This window comes from Salvelinus fontinalis, chromosome 2 (genome assembly GCF_029448725.1).
Source record: "Salvelinus fontinalis isolate EN_2023a chromosome 2, ASM2944872v1, whole genome shotgun sequence".
Lineage (NCBI taxonomy): Eukaryota > Metazoa > Chordata > Actinopteri > Salmoniformes > Salmonidae > Salvelinus > Salvelinus fontinalis.
Window position 1 is genome coordinate 19,403,135 of NC_074666.1, and position 23,587 is coordinate 19,426,721.

General features: G+C 45.0%; 1 protein-coding gene across 6 annotated transcripts in view; it reads right to left on the reverse strand.

Moving 5' to 3' along the window:
• Positions 1-1,880: 1,880 nt before the first annotated feature.
• LOC129813647 (ras-specific guanine nucleotide-releasing factor 2-like) overlaps positions 1,881-23,587 on the reverse strand; it is a 42,403-nt gene continuing 20,696 nt past the window's right edge. The window contains exons 9-26 of one of the 6 annotated variants that reach the window (XM_055866029.1): positions 23,413-23,531; positions 23,074-23,237; positions 22,870-22,936; positions 22,557-22,693; positions 22,292-22,374; positions 21,899-22,147; positions 21,410-21,502; positions 18,214-18,806; positions 17,899-18,060; positions 17,573-17,679; positions 15,870-15,982; positions 11,755-11,815; positions 5,420-5,523; positions 5,251-5,335; positions 4,822-5,099; positions 4,570-4,687; positions 4,391-4,459; positions 1,881-4,282 (exon numbers count right to left, since the gene is read on the reverse strand). In XM_055866029.1, the coding sequence (XP_055722004.1) occupies positions 4,187-4,282; positions 4,391-4,459; positions 4,570-4,687; positions 4,822-5,099; positions 5,251-5,335; positions 5,420-5,523; positions 11,755-11,815; positions 15,870-15,982; positions 17,573-17,679; positions 17,899-18,060; positions 18,214-18,806; positions 21,410-21,502; positions 21,899-22,147; positions 22,292-22,374; positions 22,557-22,693; positions 22,870-22,936; positions 23,074-23,237; positions 23,413-23,531 (2,698 nt within the window). In that variant the 3' untranslated portion in view covers positions 1,881-4,186. Of the gene's footprint in view, positions 4,283-4,390; positions 4,460-4,569; positions 4,688-4,821; positions 5,100-5,250; positions 5,336-5,419; positions 5,524-10,568; positions 10,728-11,754; positions 11,816-15,869; positions 15,983-17,572; positions 17,680-17,832; positions 18,061-18,213; positions 18,807-21,409; positions 21,503-21,898; positions 22,148-22,291; positions 22,375-22,556; positions 22,694-22,869; positions 22,937-23,073; positions 23,238-23,412; positions 23,532-23,587 lie in introns of those variants that run through there. The other 5 variants (XM_055866021.1, XM_055866038.1, XM_055866047.1 and 2 more) reach the window with 5 other exon arrangements.

A 23,587-nucleotide genomic window follows, 5' to 3' on the forward strand; every position in this document is an offset into this window, starting at 1 on the left:
GTCCATTATTGCTCTAAATTATAAATACAGCTGTTCACAAAGGTTAATTTGGGAGATGTGAATACAGCACTAATTTTGCTTAATATGATCATTAATATGATTAAAATACTATATACCAATCCCTCAGCCATAGCTATAACAGAAAATATCTGCTTTGCTCCGTTATTTACATAAGTATTCAGACCCTTTACTATGAGACTGGAAACTGAGTTCAGGTGTATCCTGTTTCCATTGATCATCCTTGAGGTGTTTTTACAACTTGATTGGAGTCTACCTGTGGTAAATTCAATTGATTGGACATGATTTGGAAAGGAACACACCTGTCTATATAAGGTGCCACAGTTGACAGTGCATGTCAGAGAAAAAAACAAGCCATGAGGTCGAAGGAATTGTCCGTAGAGCTCTGAGACAGGATTGTGTCGAGGCACAGATCTGGGGAAGGGTACCAAAAAATGTCTGCAGCATTGAAGGTCCCCAAGAACACAGTGGCCTCCATCATTCTTAAATGGAAGAAGTTTGGAATCACAAAGACTCTTCCTAGAGCTGGCCACCCAGCCAATCTGAGCAATCGGGGGAGAAAGGCCTTCCTCAGGGGGATGACCAAGAACTCGATGGTCACTGACAGAGCTCCAGAGTTCCAGAGTTCCTCTGTAGAGGTGGGAGAACCTACCTTCCAGAAAGACAACCATCTCTGCGGCCTGAATGCCAAGTTTCACGTCTGGAGGAAACCAGGCACCGCTCATCACCTGGTCAATACCATCCCTACGGTCAAGCATGGTGGAGGCATCATCATGCTGTTGCAATGTTTTTCAGAGGCAGGGCCTGGGAGACTAGTCAGGATCGAGGGAAAGCTGAACGGTGCAAAGTACAGAGAGATCCTTGATGAAAACCTGCTCCAGAGTGCTCAGGACCTCAGACTGGGGCGAAAATTCACCTTCCAATAGGACAAAGCCTCTAAGCATACAGCCAAGAGACCGCAGGAGTGGCTTTGGGACAAGTTTCTGAATGTCCTTGAGTGGCCTAGCCAGAGCCCAGACTTGAACCCAATCTAACATTTCTAGAGAAACCTGACAATAACAGCGACGCGACGCTCCCCATCTAACCTGATAGAGCTTGAGAGGATCTAAAGAGAAGAATGGGAGAAACTCCCCAAATACAGGTGTGCCAAGCTTGTAGCGTCATATCCAAGAAGACTCAAGGCTGTAATCACTGGCAAAGGTGTTTCAACAAAGTACTGAATAAAAGGGTCTGAATACTTAAGCAAATGATCATTTCTGTTTTGCAAAATATCTAAAAACCCGTTTTTGCTTTGTCATTATGGGGTATTGTGTGTAGATTGATGTGGGAAAAAACAATTGAATCCATTGTAGAATAAAGCTGTAACGTAACAAAATGTGGAAAAAGTGAAGGGTTCTGAATACTTTCTGAATGCCCTGTAAGTCCCTTAAATAATGTAAACTATGCTTCTGTCCTTTTATTGCTCACATCATTTCTACTTGGTGCAAAATGTAATAACAATGTAACTGGGAATCAAAATGGCATGCCCATACTCCAATATTTCACAATAATGTCTTGCGATCTGTAGGGCAGCCTTTTGCATCCCCCTACTTGTCCAAATGTGGAATCTGTACCTTTACCGATATTATGGACAGTACTGGTTTGAGAACATTCCAAGATTTGAAAAATAGGCGTGGTGGGAGGCATGGTTTCCGGGTGGGGAGGGAGGATGCGGGGAGGTGGGTGGGGAATGAGGAATAGGTTGGGGTTATCTTTGTATACATTTCTTTAATTGTTTTTTTTGTACCTGTAACTCCCTTTTGGAAAATATGGCCAAAAGTAAATACAAAATTAAAATAAGTAAAACAAATCTATTGACATACTTTAAAATCAATAGTGCAGGTTTTTTAATAATACTGTTTGAACAAGTAATCAGATAACAATCAAACAAATACTAATACATAAACACATCCAAAAATAAACTACAACACATAAATATTCAGACAAAAGCTGTTAGTAACTTTAAAGACTGTATTTCACACTAGCAGTGAGCAGAAATTAGCAGAAATTGTTTGGCTCAAATCCCTTTACCCAAGAACAGAATCTGAGATGTTTGAAATAAACATTGCTGAACCTGCAATTTGGGTAAAGACTGGGAGTAGTGGAGCCATATACATGTATATTCTATATATTGTTTGGCTCTGAGGAGAATAAATTACTGTATATTACACATTACACGGTTGAGAAAAGTGGCTGTTCACCCGCTATCATCTAGAAGGCAAGGTCAGTACAGGTGCATCAAAGCTGAGACTGAGAGACTGAAAAACAGCTTCAATCTAAAGGCCATCAGACTGTTAAATAGCCATCACTAGCACAGAGAGGCTGCTGCCTACGTACACCGACTTGAAATCAATGGCCACTTTAATAAATGGAACTCTAGTCACTTTAATGTTTTCATACCTTGCATTAATCATCTCATATGTATATACTTGTAAGGACCGATGCTGGGAGACGAGAAGCAAGTACAGGGAGTGAACATTTAATAAATAATGGACATGAAAAAAACACGGACAGCGTCAGGACAGGGAAAACAAAACAATATTAATGCTGACACCGGGAACAAACTGAGGAACAAACATATAGAGGCAATCAACAAAGTGAAGGAGTCCAAAAGAGGCCAATATTGCTCTGAAGCACGTAATGATGGTGACAGGTGTGCGTACTAATGGGCAGCCTGGCGCCCTCGAGCGCTAGGGAGGGGGAGCAGGCGTGACAGTACCCCCCTCACCCCCCGGCATCCCACCTCGGCGAGCCTGATAGGCCGGCCAAGACATGGGAGTCGGACGAGCCGGGTGAGGCGTGGAAGCCCGACGAGCCGGCCAAGGCGCGTGAGTCTGACGAGCCGGCCGAGGCGCGGGAGCCTGACGAGCCGGCCGAGGCGCGGGAGCCTGACACGTAATGATGGTGACAGGTGTGCGTAATGATGCGCTCGAGCATCAGGGAGGGGGAGCGGGTGGAGGCGTGACAATACTGTATTATAAATTGGGTGGTTCGAGCCCTGAATGCTGATTGGCTGACAGCTGTGGTATATCAGACCGTATACCACGGGTATGACAAAATATTTATTTTTACTGCTCTAACTACGTTGGTAACCAGTTTATCATAGCAATAAACCACCTCAGGGGTTTGTGGTATATGGCCAAAATACCACGGCTAAGGGCTGTATCCAGGCACTCTGCGATGCGTCGTGCATAAGAACAGCCCTTAGCTGTGGTATATTGGCCATATACCACACCTCCTCGGGCATTATTGCTTAATTCTATACTATCTACTGTATCTTAGTCTATGCTGCTCTGACATTGCTCGTCCATATATTTATATATTCTTAATTCCATTCCTTTACTGTGTGTATTAGGTATTTGTTGTGAAATTGTGAAATATTACTTGTTAGATATTGCTGCACTGTCGGAACTAGAAGCACAAGCATTTCGCTACACCTGCAATAACATCTGCTAAAAACGTGTATATGACCAATAACATTTGATTTGATTTGAAAAATCTTTGGGGAATGCTCACAATCACTATTGGATATGAGGCTGACCTTCCACCACTTCACCAGTAGAGCACAATATAGAGACAGCCACTGTCCCTCCTCACTAGTCTCTTCCCACAGCTGCCATTAATCTGGCCAGCTAAACTTCTCCCTCTCGAAGTCACAGGTACAGCCAAACCTAAATCTAACTGGGTTCAGTCTTCTTCAGAGAAATGTGAATCCTCTGTAGCTCAGTTGGTAGAGCATGATGCTAGCAACGCCAGGACAGTGGGTTTGATTCCTAGGACCACCCATACTTAAAATGTATGCACGCATGACTGTAAGTTGCTTTGGATAAAAGCGTCTGTTAAATAGCATAAATGTATGCAAGATCATCAGGAAGTCATTATAACAGTTATTACTACACTAATACAGTTTATTGCAGCATCTTGATATGTACATATTTACAAGCAAGGCACATCTTCACATGAGTTGTTCATTGGCAATGCTGCTAAAGTAACAAGAACCCTAAACCAGGTGATTCTCAGGACTCTCCCGTCCATCGGTTCCATGGTTACCAAGCTGATGATAATAAGAATACTAAGTGCCACAGAGTGCCAGCTCGAGTGAAACCAACTGTGTGGTGTTTCTGTGTGTTTAGCCAGGAAGGAGGCGGGGTTCAATCTTCAGGGACAGCTCATACAAAGTGTCTTCATCCATCACCAGAGTCCTATCCAGCAGGAACTGAGTAACCTGGGAGAGAGTAAGTAACTAAGCATTTCATGGTAAAGTCTACACCTGATGTATTCGGCGCATGTGACAAAAAACAACTCCATTGATTGACTGTGTAGTGTGTGTTACCTTGGCTTGGTGCTCTATCCTGTAGGGCGCACCCTGGAACTGACGAATCTCTCTGATGATGTGAGACATCTGGAACAGAGAGAAGAGACATGAGACAAAATGAGAGAGATACAGGCTGAGTGATTGACTGTGTGTGTGTGTGCATGCATGTGTGAGTTTGTGTGCGTGTGTGTTTTTACCATCCTCATCTTGGAGAAGTTGACGAGTCCCTCCTCAGTGAAGTTGGGTGTTGCCTCTTCGATGAAGGCCAAGTCAGTCAGGTACATCCCCAGGTAGGGCACACACGGAGGGTTGCAGCTGCACATACATCAATGCATCAATCAATATTCACATAATATTCATGCTTTCCTAACTTGTCACAAAGTCCTTAGTGATAATCGAGGAGTAAATCCCCAGAGACACACTTTCACCCTTTTTTTTCTCCTTCTTACTTTTTTAGGGTTTCTCTCAGGTTCTTGAATCGGCTTTCTGATGACACTGTCTTCTGTAGCCTTCCCATCAGTGACTTGGTCTGTTTGCAGACTTTGGCCCATGTCTTCTTCAGCCTGTAGATGGCGCTGCGGTTGAGAGCCGAGGTGATCTCCAGAACTCCATTATAGTTGTTGAGGCAGCGACAGATACCAGCCACAGCCAACCACTTCTCTATGGAGTTAGCCCTGGAGCCCACGTCTGTATGGGCAATGATCTGAGACGCTACCAGGTTACTCATCTAGAGCAGGACAAAACAGAGGGGGTGAGAGAAATTGGGGGTGGGAAAGAGGCAGAGTTAAAAAAAAGATGGGATAAAGAGATATGTTAAAATATGAGTTTAGATCTGAAGTGCTGTCTGGTATAGAGTATAGATCTGTTTTAAATCTTACATCATTAAAGTGCTGACTGGTCTTCATGATGTATGGAGTTCTCTCCAACTTGTCCAGCTTCATCCAGCCCTGGCCCAGAAACTCTCTGGTGGACACAGAACACACCACAATTATGCAAAAACAAGAACAGCACAACAATGCTATTCTCTGATTTAGAATATACACTCACTCGTAAGGGATGCTCCTGAACACAATGTGGTCTAGCAGGGTGATCTGTTCAGCCAGCTCAATCGCAGACAGAGAATCAAAACACTCTGCTTTGGGGCACTCCGTCTGTTAAACCAATATTCAATTGGTTGATATATTTTCAAAGTGCCACGAACAGTATTCCATGTCTACACTCTCTCCACTATGAACTGTATACTTTGGGCTTATTGACAGCTAATATAAACTAATATACACAAGGACACAGTGGACTAATGTGGTTCTACAGGGGATAAAACCTGGTTCACATGTTGCTACACATGGTGCATGTCAAATACTTTACAAATCATGAGCTGAGCTTGATTTATTTTCCCTGTAAAATAGAAGCAATGGAGTTCTCAAAAGTGCAATCTCCAATCTATACTGAACAAAAATATAAAGGCAACATGCAACAATTTCAAAGATTTTACTGAGTTAAAGTTCATATGAGGAAATGTGTCAATTGAAATAAATTCATTAGGCTCTAATCTATGGATTTCACATGACTGGGAATAGAAATGCATCTGTTGGTCACAGATACCTTAAACAAATGGGCCTCACAATGGGCCTCAGGAGCTCTTCACGGTATTTTTGTGCATTAAAATTGCCATCGATAAAATGCAATTGTGTTCGTTGTCCGTAGTTTTGCCTGCCCATACCATAACCCCACCATGGGGCACTCTGTTCACAACATTGACATCAGCAAAACACTCGCCCACACAATGCCATACACATGGTCTGCAGTTGTGAGGCCGGTTGGATGTACTGCCAAATTCTCAAAAATGACAATGGTAGAGAAATGAACATTAAATTATCTGGCAACAGCTCTGGTGGACATTCCTGCAGTCAGCATGCCAATTGCACACTCCCTCAAAAACATCTGTGGCATTGTGCTGTGTGACAAAACAAAGGTTACGTACGTAACCACGGTTATGTGAGCTATATGGATCACTCCAATATATTGGTGTCCCTCCACGGCGGAGGGATACATCTGAGGTGAGGATTTACAGATTTACTCCCGTGTACACCTGTGTCACGGCTGGGGTCCGCCCCTTTATACAGTATATAGACCCCATGGCCGTGACACACGTTCTCAACATCATTTTTTATGCGCCTCTAGCACTGTAGAGGATTGGAGTGATGCATATAGCTCACATAACCGGAGTTACATATGTAACCTTCGTTATGTTTCACTATATTGGATCACTCCAATATATTGGTATACCCGTACCAGATTTAGTCGGTGCTAGAGGAACCTGGCCAGCCAAGATGCAGGGGCCATCAATGTGGAAGGAGATCCTGGCACAGTCCCCGGAAGGGGAGGCGACGCCCAGGACCGCTGACCCAACCGCAGAGGGAGGTGCCACATTTACCCGATAGTACCTAGCAAAGGTTCAAGAGGAAGCCCAGCTGGCCGCAGCACAGATATCAGCGAGGGGCACTCTTCTCAGTAGAGCTCAGGACGCAGCCACACCTCGTGTTGAATGTGCCACCATAGATCCCAGCACTGGCCTGCCAGCCAGGCGGTATGCTGTCGTAATCATGTTCACGATTCAGTGAGAGAGCCTCTGCTTTGATAGCTCAGCCCCCAGGACTCCCTCACCATACCATACAAAGAGCTGGTCTGTTGTTCTCACGGACCGTGTCCGCTCCACCTAGGCAACCAGTGCCCGCACAGGGTACAGCAAGCCGGCGGGAAGCCCAGACTCCTCCACCACTGCCGGGGGGTCGTAAGCAGACAGGATAAAAGGGATGTTCACATGCCTGTCTGACAGAACCTTCGGGAGGAATGAAGGGTTGGGGCGGCGAGATATACTCCTCCCACCGGGGTCCATCCGGTAGCACTCAGAACTTACCGAAAGAGCTTGGAGCTCACCCACCCTCTTCATGGAAGTAATCACTACCAAGAAAGCCACCTTCATAGAGAGGTGTTTCAGAGAGGCAGACTCCAACGGTTCGAAAGGGGGCTTTGCCAAAGCTGCCAAGATCACATCCAGATCCCAGCTCTCCATTGAGCGGGTCCTTGCTGGACACAGGTGACGAACCCCCTTCATAAACCTGGAGACCAAGGGATGGCTCCCCACTGGCCTGTCCATCCACCCCACATGCGGGCAGATATAGCGGTGAAATACCCTTTCAGTGTAGAGGCTGCCAAGCCCTCATCCAAGCGAGACTGCAGGTAGTGGAGGACATACTGCACCCCGCATGACTCGGGCACAACCTCAATACCAGTGCACCAAGAGCAGAACAACCGCCAGTGCAACTGGTATGCTGCGGTTGTAGCCGGTGCCCTTGCACTCCGCATGGTGTTCATTACGTCCTCCTGTTTTCCTAACATGGACTATTGGTGCCGTTCAGCAGCCAAGCCCAAAAACTGAGGCAGTATGGTCTCGGATGCCACAGAGTTCCCCCGGCCTGAGACAGCAATATGTCCAGCACAGCCTGGATCAGGGGAAAAGGGGGAAATGCGTAAAGCTCCAGCCCTGGCCAACCATGAGCCAGAGCATTCAAGCCCAGATGCCCTGGTGGCTCCGACATGGAGTACCACAGGGGGCAGTGTGCATTGTCCAGGGAGGAAAACAAGTCCACCTGCGCACTCCCGAACTTGTCCCACAGGTGCTGCACCACCTGAGGATGTAGGCTCCAGTCCCAAGGTGGCGGCCCCTCCCTCGAGAGCATATCCGCTGCCACATTCAAGAACCCAGGTACATGCACTGCACGTAGAAATGCTAGAGATCATAAGATGGAGGAGGTGGGACCTCAGTCCACCCTGATGTTTGATGTAAGCCACCACTGTGGTGTTGTCCGTTCTCACCAGGACATATCTTCCCTTCACATGTGGAAGGAAAGACCGCAGGGCCAGCATTACAGCTCGAAGCTCTAGTGTATTGATGAGCCTGCCGCTCAAAAGGGGGTAGCCAACGGCTGCTGGCCGACCTGCCCTTGGTCACACCCCCCCCAGCCAATCTGGGAGGCATCTGTGCTGACCAGCTCCCGGCGGCACATCCTCAGCATCTCCACCCCACCTGAGAGAAAGGAGCAACAGCGCCACCTCAACAATGCCCTGAGGCACTGTGCGGTCACCCGCAGCTGGCGGTTATGGTGGTGCTTGCCGGTGGGAGGCCGCCGTCAGCAAGCCCAACAGGTAGGGATAACACCCGCCCCTGCCGAAAGTGGTCAAGGCAAGATAAGATCGCCTGAACCCTTCTGGTGGGCAGGTGTGCTCTTGTGAGGACTGAGTACAGGTCCATGCCAATGAAGGCCACCCTCTGGGTGAGCGTCAGACAACTCTTCTTGTCATTTACAGTAAAGCCCAGCCTGCCGATGTGGGTCAGGAACATGTCTCTGTCTGACAGGTTCCTGGTCGGGGCACAAATCAGCCAATCGTCCAGGTAATTGAGAATCAACAATCCTCGGGACGTGGATGTCCAGTGCAGTGGCTACCCGAGTGAGTAGGTTACTCATAGCCTCTCGAGCCACTGGGGCGATGAAGCCCTGCTGCCGGCTTCTGATGGCCTGTCAGCCTGGTAGCCCCGCTCGCGGTGGTGAACAGTGCCAGCATCGTCCCCCAGGAACAGCTTATCACTGGCCAACAGAGAACAGCTGTCGTCACCATCAAAGCTATAAACCTCCTGACGCAGGGCATGCGCCCTCCGTTCAAGGTGGTCCCAGCGGTCCGACTCCTGCCCCCGTCCAGGACTGGCAGCAGATGGGCTCTGCCTGCGGTGGCTCCGGTCACGCTTCCTGGGAGGGGTATTGGGCCCAGTAGAGGGACTAACAGCTCGCTGCAGCACCACTCCTGAGGGAGGGAGCTCGTCCCCAGCCTGAGCCTGGCCAACCCACTTGCGCATGGCCTCCAATCATGCCAGGCGCAGGCGTTCTGAGATCACCACATCAGGCATCCAGTAGGGGCTCCACCGCCCTCTCCACGTGGCTCAAACCCAGGCAGTGCATTCACAAGGTATGCAGATCCCCAGGGGGATGCCACCATCACACCTGTCACAAAGGGAAGCCATTAGCTCAGCCAAGTCAACAAGGCCACGGAGCAGGGGTCAGACGCCCTGGGAGAGCTATGTCGTGACCTGCTTGGAGGAATAGGAACACGGTGAGGGATAAATTATCCAGTACCTCTGCAAAAAACAGGGACTACCCGTGTGGGAAAAACAGGCAGACAAAAAAACAGCAACCAGTTAATGGATTTGATTTATTCGTTTTTTTGTTTTACGCCAACTGCAATATTACCTAGCCAGTTTAATATCCAAGCAGTAAAAACAGCACCATATGATGGAGTAACTCCGTTAAGGAACTCCAAAGTAATGTCTCAACGTAGTGGAAAGCCCATAACCATACTCTTACACTCTGCAGGGGAAAGAAGAAGAAAAAACCCTGCAGGGTAATTAGCAGAAAACCGAGCAGCATGTCAAAGCAATTTACAACACACACATAGAACAAGCTAGTGGGCAAGTTGTGTAAGATAAATTACAGTTTGTGGCAGCAAGAGCCACCATACTAATCGATGCACACGGAGTCATAGTGTAACGCTAACGAAACACAAGTACGACAAACCACGGGCGGAAGATACAGATCACTCAAGAGGAGGGGCTGGCCATGTGGCCAGCTGTTCCAGGCTGCAAACAGCCAGTAAGTATACTTCCACGCAAGATATTACACTTACCAGTGACTTACCAAGCGAGCCTCAGAAAGTCTGTACCTCAAACCAAACGGACGTCCCCCGAGAAAATGAAATAGAATGTGTGTCGCGGCCATGAGGCCTATATATAGGGGTGGACCTGTCACGCCCTGACAGTAGAGATCCTTTTTATGTCTCTATTTTGGTTGGTCAGGGCGTGAGTTTGGGTGGGCATTCTATGTCTGGTGTTCTATGTTGTCCTTGTTTTGTATTTCTGTGTGTTTGGCCTGGTATGGTTCTCAATCAGAGGCAGCTGTCTATCGTTGCCTCTGATTGAGAATCATACTTAGGTAGCCTGTTCCCACCTGTGTTTGTGGGTGGTTGTTTCCTGTTTAGTGTTTGTTTCACCTTCCAGGACTGTTCGTTTGTCGTGTTTGTTGTTTTGTCAAGTGTTGCGTATTTTATTAAATAATATGAACACTTACCACGCTGCACCTTGGTCCTCTTCTCCTTCTCCCGACGACGTGCGTTACAGGACCCCAGCCGGGACTGTCACGACTTCCGCCGAAGTCGGCCCTTCTCCTTGTTCGGGTGGTGTTCGGCGGTCGACGTCACCGGCTTTCTAGTCACCACCGATCCATTTTTCTGTTTCGTTTGGTTTTGTCTGCATAATTACACACCTGGTTTCAATTCCCCTATTATGTTCCCTATTTAACCCTCTGGCTTTCATTTCTGTTTTGTCCGTGATTGTTTGTTACGTTAGTGGTTGTTGTTATTTCTTGTTATTCCCTTTGTGGATTTTTGCTGTGATTTTGAGTAAACATTTTGTGTTTCGCTCAACACCTGTGTCCTGCATTTGACTCTGCTACTTCGCTGCACACAACCCTGACAGTGACACAGGTGTACACAGGTGTACACGGGAGTAAATCTGTAAATCCTCACCTCGGATGTATCCCTCCGCCGCGGAGTGATACCAATATATTACATTTACATTTACATTTAAGTCATTTAGCAGACGCTCTTATCCAGAGCGACTTACAAATTGGTGCATTCACCTTATGATCCAATATAGTGAAACATAACTGCACATTTTAGAGTGGCCTTTTACTGTCCCCAGCACAAGCTGCACCTGTGTAATGATCATGCTGTTTCATCAGCTTCTTGATATGCAACACCTGTCAGGTGAATGGATTATCTTGGCAACGGAGAAATGCTCACTAACAGGGACGTAAGTAAATTTGTGCACGTAATTTGAGCGAAATAAGCTTTTCGTACGTGTGGAAAATTTCTGCAATCTTTTATTTCACTTTACATGTTGCATTTATATTTTGTTCAGTGTAAATAAAGCACACTTCAAATACTTCTAAATGCATTCTAAAGTATTTGAAATAATGTATTAGTTGGGTCTTCAGGGGACAGGCTCCACCACAATACACACCAATACAACTGATATGTTCTGATTCCTTACGGAGACAACCTTTTCACACAGACTATATCAAGACAACGTCTCTAGACAACGTCTTACCAGGATGAAGTGGAGCAGCGGACTTCTCTGCTCCAAAGTCAGCATTCCAAATTACATCACCATTTATTTACTGACTCAACATAATTTTACCACTACATCCCTGTAAATTAAATGGCTTAGCATCTATTCTAGATAGTATTTATGTGTGTGATTGAAACATACTTACCATCTGTAGGATGTCTTCTATCTTAAGTTGAGCATTATCTTGATCATCTTGAGAAAGGGCACTGAGGGACAAGCAGAGTCTCGTTAATAAATATAATAGTGGAGGGGGGTATGGTTTTGCTATCCTTATGGGGACCATTTTGCCGTTCTCCACAAAGAAAAAGGCTATTTTAGGTTTAGGGTTACAACTAGGGTTAAGAGTTATGGTTAGGAGTTAGGGTTAGGTGTAAGGAAAAATAGGATTTTAAAAGGGAATCAATTGTTTGGTCCCTACAAGGATAGTAAAACAAATGTGTGTATTTGTGTGTGTGTTAGCGTATGTATGTACTTTAGCACAGTGTTTCCCATCCTTTTTCGGTTACTGAACCACCAACTACATTTTGCTCTGCCTGGAGTACCCTGGAAGTACCCATTCATGTGGATTTGACCAGTCTGCCTATGGTCTCATGAGTCTTCTAAAGTACTCCATGTGGATAGGCCAAGTACCCCCAGGGGTCCTAGTACCCCTGCTTTGGAACGAATTCTTTAGCGTGTGCATGTGTGTGTGTGTCTGTGTATCCACTGCCGTTCTTAAGTTTTAGAACACCTACTCATTCAAGGGTTTTTCTTTATTTTTTACTATTTTCTACATTGTAGAATAATAGTGAAGACATCAAAACTATGAAATAACACATATGGAATCATGTAGTAACCAAAAAAGTGTTAAACAAATCAATATTTTATGTTTGAGATTCTTCAAAGTAGCCACCCTTTGTCTTGATGACAGCTTTGCACACTCTTGGCATTCTCTCAACCAGCTTCACCTCAAATGCTTTTCCAACAGTCTTGAAGGAGTTCCCACATATGCTGAGCACTTGTTGGCAGCTTTTCCTTCACCCTGCGGTCCAACTTATCCCAAACCATCTCAATTTGCTTGAGGTCGGGGGATTGTGGAGGCCAGGTCATCTGATGCAGCAGTCCATCACTCCATCACCTTCTTGGTAAAATAGCCCTTACACAGCCTGGAGGTGTGTTGGGTCATAGTCCTGTTGAAAAACAAATGATAGTCCCACTAAACCCAAACCAGATGGGATGGCGTATCGGTGCAGAATGCTGTGGTAACCATGCTGGTTAAGTGTGCAGTGAATTCTAAATAAATCGAAGACAGTGTCACCAGCAAAGCACCCCCACACCATAACACCTCCTCCTCCATGCTTTACGGTGGGAAATACACATGCAGAGATCATCTGTTCACCCCACCGCGTCTCAAAAAGACACGGCGGTTGGTACCAAAAATCTCAAATTTCCACCGGTCTAATGTCCATTGCTCGTATTTCTTGGCCCAAGCAAGTCTCTCTTCTTCTTATTGGTGTCCTTTAGTAGTGGTTTCTTTGCAGCAATTCGACCATGAAGGTCTGATTCACACTGTCTCCTCTGAACAGTTGATGTTGAGATGTGTCTGTTACTTGAACTATGTGAAGTATTTATTTGGTCTGCAATTTCTGAGGCTGGTAACTCTAATGAACTTATCCTCTGCAGCAGAGGTAACTCTGGGTCTTCCTTTCCTGTGGCGGTCCTCATGACAGCCAGTTTTATCATAGCGCTTGATGGTTTTTGCGACTGCACTTGATGAAACTTTCAAAGTTCTTAAAATGTTCAATATTGACTGACATTCACGTCTTAAAGTAATGATGTACTGTTGTTTCGCTTTGCTTATTTCAGCGGTCTTTTACCAAATAGGGCTATCTACAAGGCACACCTTTTAATTAAAATGCATTCCAGGTGACTACCTCATGAAGCTGGTTGAGAGAATGCCAAGAGTGTACAAAGCTGTCATCAAGGCAAAGGGTGGTTTTTTCAAGAATCTCAAATATAAAATACATTTTGAATTGTTTAACGCTTTTTTGGTATGATTCCATATGTGTTATTTCATAGTTTTGATGTCTTCACTATTATTCTACAATATAGAAAATAGTAAAACTAAAGAAAAACCCTTGATTGAGTAGGTGTTCTAAAACTTTTGACCTGTACTGTATGTGTGTGCCAGTTGCGGTCAGTGCTGTTTAAGATGAGGGAGGATGATTATTTTTTTCATGAGCATGGCCTTATTTCCAATACAGCATATTGGATTGTATTGGACTGTCATTCTTATATTGGACTGTCATTCATATTCAATTCAACCAGTTTAATGTAACATTGATAGGTTTAGGCTACTACATGATACTCAAATGTTTCCCTATACCCATCGTGAGGTTGCTACAACCTAGCCTATGAATGAAAGTTTACAACATAGGTGCATACAGGTCGAGAGAAAAATTTGAGGTGACCAGACACATTCAATACCGCCTTGCCTGCATCTATCTAGGGTGTAATCATTAGCATCTTATCTTGGGTGTAATCATTAGTCCAACAGTTGCAAATGAGAGTTTCTATTGAACAAATTCAGGTATTTTCATCCTTGTTTCGTTTGCTTCCGTTTAAGAAACATTTTTCAACAGAATCGGTCGGAATGAATACACCCCTGAACGTGTAAACACAGTTCACTTTCATAGCAGCCACCTTCCTGCCTCTATGCACTCTCCTCCTCTCACCTTTTCCTTTCGTTTGTGGACTTCAATGCACGACACATCAGCTGTCTGTGACCAAGCGAAAAAACCTTTCCAAGCCAAACTATGTCATAACCACTACACACAGCTTACATCGTTTATCCCAGGGCCTCCCGGGTGGCGCAGTGTCTAGGCACTGCATCGCAGCGCTAGCTGTGCCACCAGAGACTCTGGGTTTGCGCCCAGGCTCTGTCGCAGCCGGCCGCGACCGGGAGGTCCGTGGGGCGACGCACAATTGGCCTAGCGTTGTCCGGGTTAGGGAGGGTTTGGTCGGTAGGGATATCCTTGTCTCATCGTGCACCAGCGACTCCTGTGGCGGTCGGGCGCAGTGCGCGCTAACCAAGGTAGCCAGGTGCACGGTGTTTCCTCCGACACATTGGTGCGGCTGGCTTCCGGGTTGGAGGCGCGCTGTGTTAAGAAGCAGTGCGGCTTGGTTGGGTTTTGTTTCGGAGGACGCATGGCTTTCGACCTTTGTCTCTCCCGAGCCCGTACATGGAGTTGTAGCGATGAGACAAGATAGTAATTACTAACAATTGGATACCACGAAATTGGGGAGAAAAGGGGGTAAAATAAAAAATAAAAAATACATTGTTGATCCCATATTAGCTAAAGTAACGTCCTAGTCAACATAGCTAATAGAACTAATGCGTTAGTGAACCCACTACAATCATGCAGTAACATTACAGTGTATAGTCAGTAAGCAGTTTAGCAGTTACACCGGCAGGCCCCGGTGGCAATAAATGAATAAAACCAAAAGCTTACATTGACTTGGAAGAGTTCCAGTATTGTGTTGGATAGTCATAGCCAGCTAGCTAACATAGCATCCCTCTGTTTGAGCCGGGTGTTTGAGTAGGCTAAACTAGCCAGCTGCATTTGCTAGCTAAGTAAGTGAAACTGAAAAAATCTCTCTTGCTTCTCCTTCATTTTTGAAGAAATTAATTAGTTGAAAATTGTTAAACTATTGTCTTTCTCTCTCTTTGAGTCAACCACTCACCACATTGTATGCACTGCAGTGCTCACTAGCTGCAACTTATGCTTTCAGTACTAGATTAATTCTCTGATCCTTTGATTGGGTGAACAACATGTCAGTTCATGCTACAAGAGCTCTGATAGGTCGGAGGACATCCTCCAAAAGTTGTCATAATTACTGTGTAAGTCTATGGAAGGGGGTGAGAACCAATAGCCTCCGAGGTTTTGTATTGAAGTCAATGTACCAAGAGGAGGACAGAAGGTAGCTGTCCTCCGGCTACACTATGGTGCTACCCTACAGAGTTATGTTGAGGCTACTGTAGACCTTCATTGCAAAACATTGTGTTTTAATAAATTATTTGGTAATATGTGATATTTTGTATAGTTTTATCTAAAAATTATAACTTTTGAAATATTAAAAAATATATATTTTTATGAAATTCAGTGAAGATGATGGTCCTCCCCTTCCTCCTCTGAGGAGCCTCCACTGGTGTGTGCATATGTGTGTGTGTGTGTGTGTGTGTGTGTCTGTGTGTGTGTCTGTGTATATGTGTGTGTGTACCTTACTATGTTGCCAGTGGCTTTCCTCTCCTGAGGCAGCAGGTCGGGGTCTCGTAGCACCTCCTCCAGCAGAGTCATTACACCCATCTTTAGCTCACTGTTCATCTCAAAGTCCTGACAGACACACAGATGCACACACACACACACTTTTTAGATAATTTCCTCAGTAATTTCCAGTGAAATACATCTACAGAGGATGCTTCAAACCAGGGGTGTCAAACTCGTTTTGACCCGGGGCCGCATTCGGTCTTCAACAAGGTCCGGAGGGCTGAACTGAAAATGTGTTATATTTCCTCTGCGTCAAAGTTTGCAAAAAATTGTCCTCTATCTATTGTTTTAGGAATGTTTGATGCTCCCTGAATTTCTAGCTTTCATTTAGGTGATTATTAGCGAGCTGGACACAGTCAAGAAACTGTATGAATGTAGGTCCATTATTATTGACCATGATGTCCTTCTGGACAGACTGAAGAGGTGGGTTGGCCTCTTCGGTCCAGTTTTAAATTGGTTTAGGACCTATTTAACCAGTCAAGAGTTATTTGTCACCCTTGGTGAACATAACTCAGAGAAAATATTTATCACAAGTGGCGTTCCACAAGGTTTGATTTGGGTCCAGTACAGTTCAGTTTATATGTGTTACCCCTTGGCAGTGTTATCAGAAAGCACAGCATTGATTTTCACTGCTATGCAAACGATAGACAACTTTACATTTCTGTGTCACCAGAGGAATTTAGCTCCACGGATAAATGATTAGACTGTATCAGTGATTTAAATACTTGGACGTCTCACAACTTCCTCCAGCTGAATCAAGACATGACCGAGGTACTTATTGTTGGAGCCAAAGCACAGAGAGAGAATCTGGCTGCAAAATTTATTTCACAGGCAATAAAATAAAACACCAGGTAAAAAACCTAGGTGTTGTTTAAGATTCTGAACTCAATTTTGAATCACACATTAGGAATGTGACCAAAATAGCTTTTTACCACCTGAGGAACATTGCCAAGGTGCGGCCATTTCTCTCAGGCTGATACAGAGAGACTCATCCATGCTTTTATTACAAGCAGATTTGCAAGAAAGCCATTGGTAAACTGTGAAACATAGAGAATGCTGCAGCACGGGTACTGAAAAAGATTACACACATTACACCTGTTTTAAGGTCTCTGCACTTGCTGCCTGTGAGTTTTAGAATTAATTTTAAGATTCTTCTATTGGTTTTTAAATCAATCTACAATTGTACACTCCAATACATGTCAGACATGCTTTTAAGTTATGTACCTAGTAGGTTCCTCACGTCCTCTGGCACTGTCCTTTTCACTATCCCACTATCCCAAAACTATCCCAAGGACCAAGAAACATGGAGAGGCAGCCTTTAGTTACTATGCCCCCAGCCTCTGGAATAGCCTTCCAGAGGACCTGAGAAGTCATGTATGTCATGTATACTATAGTCATGTCTACTACAGTCATGTATACTATAGTCATGTCTACTACAGTCATGTATACTATAGTCATGTCTACTACAGTCCAGTCATGTCTACTACAGTCATGTATACTATAGTCATGTCTAGTACAGTCATGTATACTATAGTCATGTCTACTACAGTCATGTCTACTACAGTCATGTATACTATAGTCATGTCTACTACAATGTGTGTGTGTGTGTGTGTGTGTGTGTGTGTGTGTGTGTGTGTGTCTGAGTGTGGTTCAGACCTGTGAGTGCTTGGCGACCCAGTGACGCAGTACATTGAGGACTCTGTTGGTAGCAGCTCTACGGATGATAAACTCCTTGTCACAGGTCCTCTCACTATTATTGAAACCTGAGAGAGAGAGAGAGAGAGAGATAGAGAGATATAGAGAGAGAGAGAGAGGGAGAGAGAGAGAGAGAGAGGGAGAGAGATAAGGAGAAAGCGAGAGTCAAAGAAGGAAATTTACGACGCAGGTATTTACCAGGTGTTGATGTTGTCTTTTACCCTGGGAACTGCCATGTCTGGCGGCTGCTGTTGCAATAGCATAGGCTGAGGCTGGTGACATCGTACCATGATTGTTCTCCCCCGTGGAACCTCCAGACTGTCTGTATCGCATGTGTCGGTGTGTAGAGGGGGAGCGACAGGGGGACTCTGTCAGGGGGACTCGGTCCTCGCTGACTTGAGGGTTAGACTCTGGAAGGAACTTCTCCAGAGAAACGGTCTCCAGAACAGCTGTTAATTAAAATACACAGGCACTCAGTAAGTGTGCGTTTATTTGTGTGTGTGTTCGTGTGTTCCTGCGTGTGTTCCTGCGTGTGTGTATTTTCATGTGTGTGTGTATGTTCGTGTGTGTGTGTTCTTGCATGTGTGTGTGTGCCAGCCTACCCCTGCGGATGCTGCGTCTGAGTTTCCCACAGCAGGCGTCGATGCGCAGCATGTCTCCTCCTTCGTCTTCCAACGTTGGGGGGGCAGGTTCCGGAGAACCGGGAGGATGGTCCAGAGAGGTGGTGTGAGGGGAGTTGGAGAGCCCCGGGATTGTTGGCAGGCTGGGAGCCCGCGTGCAGGTGGGAGGGGGGGACGAGAACCCTGATGGAGCCCGGTTGGAGGTGGGAGGGGGGGATGAGAACCCTGACGGAGCCAGGGTGGAGGTGGGAGGGGGGGACGAGAACCCTGATGGAGCCAGGGTGGAGGTGGGAGACGGGGAGGAGAAGGAGGGAGGGTGGGAGGAGGTGGGGGAGTTAGCAGCAAAGGAGAAAGGGGTGGAGAGGTCTAGGACTCCTGCCTTGGAGGAGAAGGGGGAGGAGAGGGAAAGTTTGCGGGAGTGGAAGGGGGAGGAGAGGGAGAGTTTGCGGGAGTGGACAGGGGAGGGGGTGGTGAGAGGAGGAGAGGAGAACTTGCGACAGAGACGGGGAGATTTGTTGTTGAAGTGCTCGCCGCCCCACGTCCCCTGGTTGGTAGCAAAGAACAACTCCAGGGACCTGAGAGGAGGAGAGGAGAGAAGAGAGGCGTGGGATAAGAAGAGGAGAGGAGAAACCAAAGGTAGAAGAAGAAGAAATGGACACACTTATTTCTACTGAGAAAGACGTCATGTGACAAACCTCTGCAACTGGGTCATTCCACGAAATGAGTGCCTTTTGATATTTTAGGTTGAAATTGTGCACAAATATTGAATTTTAAAAGCTTGTTATATTAAATTAAGTGACCCATATACCACATGGAAAATTCAAGAAGTCTGATGTTTTTATATGAATATTAACTTGCTAAAGTGCCAAAACTCAGCATCTTGACATCTTCCTCTGTGCACCCTCTGACTTCTAGGAAGATTTGAACCCACTTAACCCCAACATTTCTCCAAGTTTTCACCATCATTGTAAAGACCTCATTATTTTGTTGCTTTAAGAAAGTCATTTCGGAAGTATTAAGTCATTTCTGAAGTAACTAATTTCTGAAGATGTATTATGTATTTAATGTGATTAGTGGTTAAATGTAAGGTAAAAAAAAAAAACCTGTCAAGTGTTAATTGTTTTTAAAGAAACATTGCACATCTAATAGTCAGATCATATTGTCAAAGCAGGTGAACTGATTCTCTTTTTGGCCATTTTCTAGTGTTTTAGGGTGGAAAACTGAGCGGGTCGAGCATTATAAATCAACCCTGTTACCCATAGATAGGCTAGAAATGTTTAAACAATCAAAAAAATGTGTGAAGCTTGCATTCAATTGCTCCTCCTTGTTGCACAAAGCAAGCTTTCTTTCCCCCGTCACAAGGGGATTTATGGCTGATTTAAGATGAAATCTGTCATGATTCCACCAGTCACAAGAGCGTGGCAGAGACCGCCCAGGAGACATTAAATGACACTCAGGTGTGTTTTCTGTTTCGCTTTGCAGTAGCTTGATTTCTGTTCCCTGTGTGTTCGTCCACAGAGTGAGTTGTCCAGTGTTGGTTGTTTTTCCAGGTATTACTGTTATCCTTATATGTACATTTATCTCAAATTGTTGATTCCTCATCTGGTCCATTCTCTGCACCTGGGTTCAACCTCCGCCTCTCACAAAATCGGCAACCTTGTAAAGACATTTACTAGTCATTTTTTTATTTAACCTCTTGAGATGTGAAAACTTGTTTTTCATTAAATTGAACATGTGCTATTTATAACAGAATGTTACAATTCATGTTACAATATTTTTGTTTTAAAGGATGTACTGTATGAGTGAAATGAAGGATGTACTGTATGAACTACTGTATGAGTAAAATGAAGGATGTACTGTATGAACTACTGTATGAGTGAAATGAAGGATGTACAGTATGAACTACTGTATGAGTGAAATGAAGGATGTACTGTATGAACTACTGTATGAACTACTGTATGAGTGAAATGAAGGATGTACAGTATGAACTACTGTATGAGTGAAATGAAGGATGTACTGTATGAACTACTGTATGAACTACTGTATGAGTGAAATGAAGGATGTACTGTATGAACTACTGTATGAGTGAAATGAAGGATGTACTGTATGAACTACTGTATGAGTGAAATGAAGGATGTACAGTATGAACTACTGTATGAGTGAAATGAAGGATGTACTGTATGAACTACTGTATGAACTACTGTATGAGTGAAATGAAGGATGTACAGTATGAACTACTGTATGAGTGAAATGAAGGATGTACTGTATGAACTACTGTATGAGTAAAATGAAGGATGTACAGTATGAACTACTGTATGAGTAAAATGAAGGATGTACTGTATGAACTACTGTATGAGTGAAATGAAGGATGTACAGTATGAACTTCTGTATGAACTACTGTATGAGTGAAATGAAGGATGTACAGTATGAACTACTGTATGAGTGAAATGAAGGATGTACTGTATGAACTACTGTATGAGTGAAATGAAGGATGTACTGTATGAACTACTGTATGAGTGAAATGAAGGATGTACTGTATGAACTACTGTATGAACTACTGTATGAGTAAAATGAAGGATGTACAGTATGAACTACTGTATGAGTAAAATGAAGGATGTACTGTATGAACTACTGTATGAGTGAAATGAAGGATGTACAGTATGAACTTCTGTATGAACTACTGTATGAGTGAAATGAAGGATGTACTGTATGAACTACTGTATGAGTGAAATGAAGGATGTACTGTATGAACTACTGTATGAACTACTGTATGAGTAAAATGAAGGATGTACAGTATGAACTACTGTATGAGTAAAATGAAGGATGTACTGTATGAACTACTGTATGAGTGAAATGAAGGATGTACAGTATGAACTTCTGTATGAACTACTGTATGAGTGAAATGAAGGATGTACAGTATGAACTACTGTATGAACTACTGTATGAGTGAAATGAAGGATGTACTGTATGAACTACTGTATGAGTAAAATGAAGGATGTACTGTATGAACTACTGTATGAGTAAAATGAAGGATGTACTGTATGAACTACTGTATGAGTGAAATGAAGGATGTACTGTATGAACTACTGTATGAACTACTGTATGAGTGAAATGAAGGATGTACTGTATGAACTACTGTATGAGTAAAATAAAGGAATGAAAGAAAAAAGAGTGTTACTCTTGTTGGTCCAGAGCAAGACGTGTGATCTTCAAACTGTAGTCAGGACAGAGAGATGTGATGGACAGACGATCAGAGGAGTGATACTGAACCCTGTGGGGAGAGGGGAGGAGGAGGATAGCACAGGAAAGGATGGGAGAGTAGGTGGAGGTTTGGAGTGGAGGAGAGGAGAGGAGCAGAGTGGAGGGGGGGGAGGGAGTAGGGGAGGAGTGGAGGATGTGGGTGGAGGGGGGAGTAGGGGAGGAGTGGAGGATAGGGGGGAGGAGTGGAGGACAGGAGAGGAGGAGGGGAGGGGAGTGGAGGAGGACAGGGGTGAAGGGAGAGAAATGAGAGTGAAAGAGACAGAGATGGTGAATGTCAGCATGCATGTCTAATATATGAGGATTGAGGGGGGAAGAGAGAGATTGGATAAAGGAGTGATGGAGTGACGGATGAATGAGAAGACATATTGTGTATGTGTGTGTGGGTTCATACTGTATATATTTCTACCTGACCGGTATAGAGGTAAAGGGTTTCTTGTATATGTCGGCCAGTTTGTCCATGACCACAGCAGCGGTAGTAAAGATCCTGTACGTGTGGAGGAAGGTGTTGAGGAAGTCGATGGACAGGAAGCGCAGGTCAGTCAGTCTTTCCAGCAGCCGCTCCACGCTGGCGTAGCGGATCTGGGGGACCTTGCAGGAGTTGAGCGTCTTGCTGAAGCAGATGTCCACATCATCTTTGTGCAGACGTGCGTCCGACCTGGTGGGACACGTATGAATAAGATCATCAGCCATTGGGTGATCTCCCAGAGAGGGCGAAGGGAATTGGATAACCTGGGGATTATAAACCCTCACTGGTGTAGAAAAGGGGAAAAAAATATTGTAACTTTATTTGAGCTCTTACTTGATCATGTGCGGCACAGTGACTTTAGAGTTTTCCTCAAACACACTGGTCATCAGGCCATTACAGCGGATATTATCTATACACTATAGACAGAGAGAAATAAATAGTTACAGAGTGAAAGACAGAGGGAGAAAAGAGTGGTGAGACACTCATGTCCCTGTCCATGGTGCTGAACCTCTTTCAAAATCAGTGGTTAGAGGCTTGCAGAAGCAGTAGGGGTAGGAGTTGATTTGGGACTGGGCACCTCATCCCCAGGTGTGTTTACCTGACTGATGTCACTGATCCAGCCAGCTTTCTCCTGGCGGGAGGGAGCCAATAGGATGACAGAGAAGGCGGGGCCATCAGGGAGTTCCACCATGATCTTAAACTCCAGGTGGTTGAAGCCCTGACTTCCTGCATTGTCTACAGAGGGGAGAGAGGGGGAGAGCAAGAGAGAGAGAGTGAGAGAACAAGTGAGAGAGAGAGAGAGAGAGAGAGAGAGAGAGAGAGAGAGAGAAAAAGAAACAGAGAGACAAGATTAATAGACTTCTTGTTGATTGGGTGATTGATTTGTTTGATTGATTAAGACAGACACTTACAGTCCTCATCATTGGCGTCCAGCTCCTCTACAAGTGTACATTCTATCAGGGTCAACACCCCACCCTGCTGTTAGGATCAAAGGGCAGAGGTTAGAGGTCATACATCATGTATAGAGGGAAGGTCAGTTGAGTTAAAATCTGCTTGACATACAAACGTTTCCTACTATGCGAAAGTACATGCATGTGTGTCTGTTTGATTCTCACCTTGATCAGGTGCAGCTTGCCCCCGGAGGTGCGTGTGCAGACAAGGAAGTGTTTTGTAAACAGGAAACACTGTCGCTCTCCTTCCTTCTTGAGTGACAGAGAGCCCAGACGGACCTTACTGAGCATGCCCCGTTCATTGCTGGATGGGAGCTGGATCAGTGAGCCTGATGGGTAGATGGAGAGGGGGTATGGTGTGTGTGTATATTTGGTAGGAGGCGGGGAAACAAAAAACATAGGTTACACATACTGTACTACTGATGACAGTTACCGGCAACCATCTTATAATGCTGTGTATTCTGCCTGGTGTGTGTGTGGGTGTTTACACGCGTATGTACTCACCCTGTCTGACAAAGGTCTGGCTGGTATCCAGTAATATGTCACAACCTTCTACGATCATTCTCTCAATGGCCAGATTCTTACGAATGTTCTCTGTATCACTCACCTCATCATGCATCATCCTGAAAACAAAACCACAGTTAGCTACATTATCAACACAACTACTGTTACCTACATT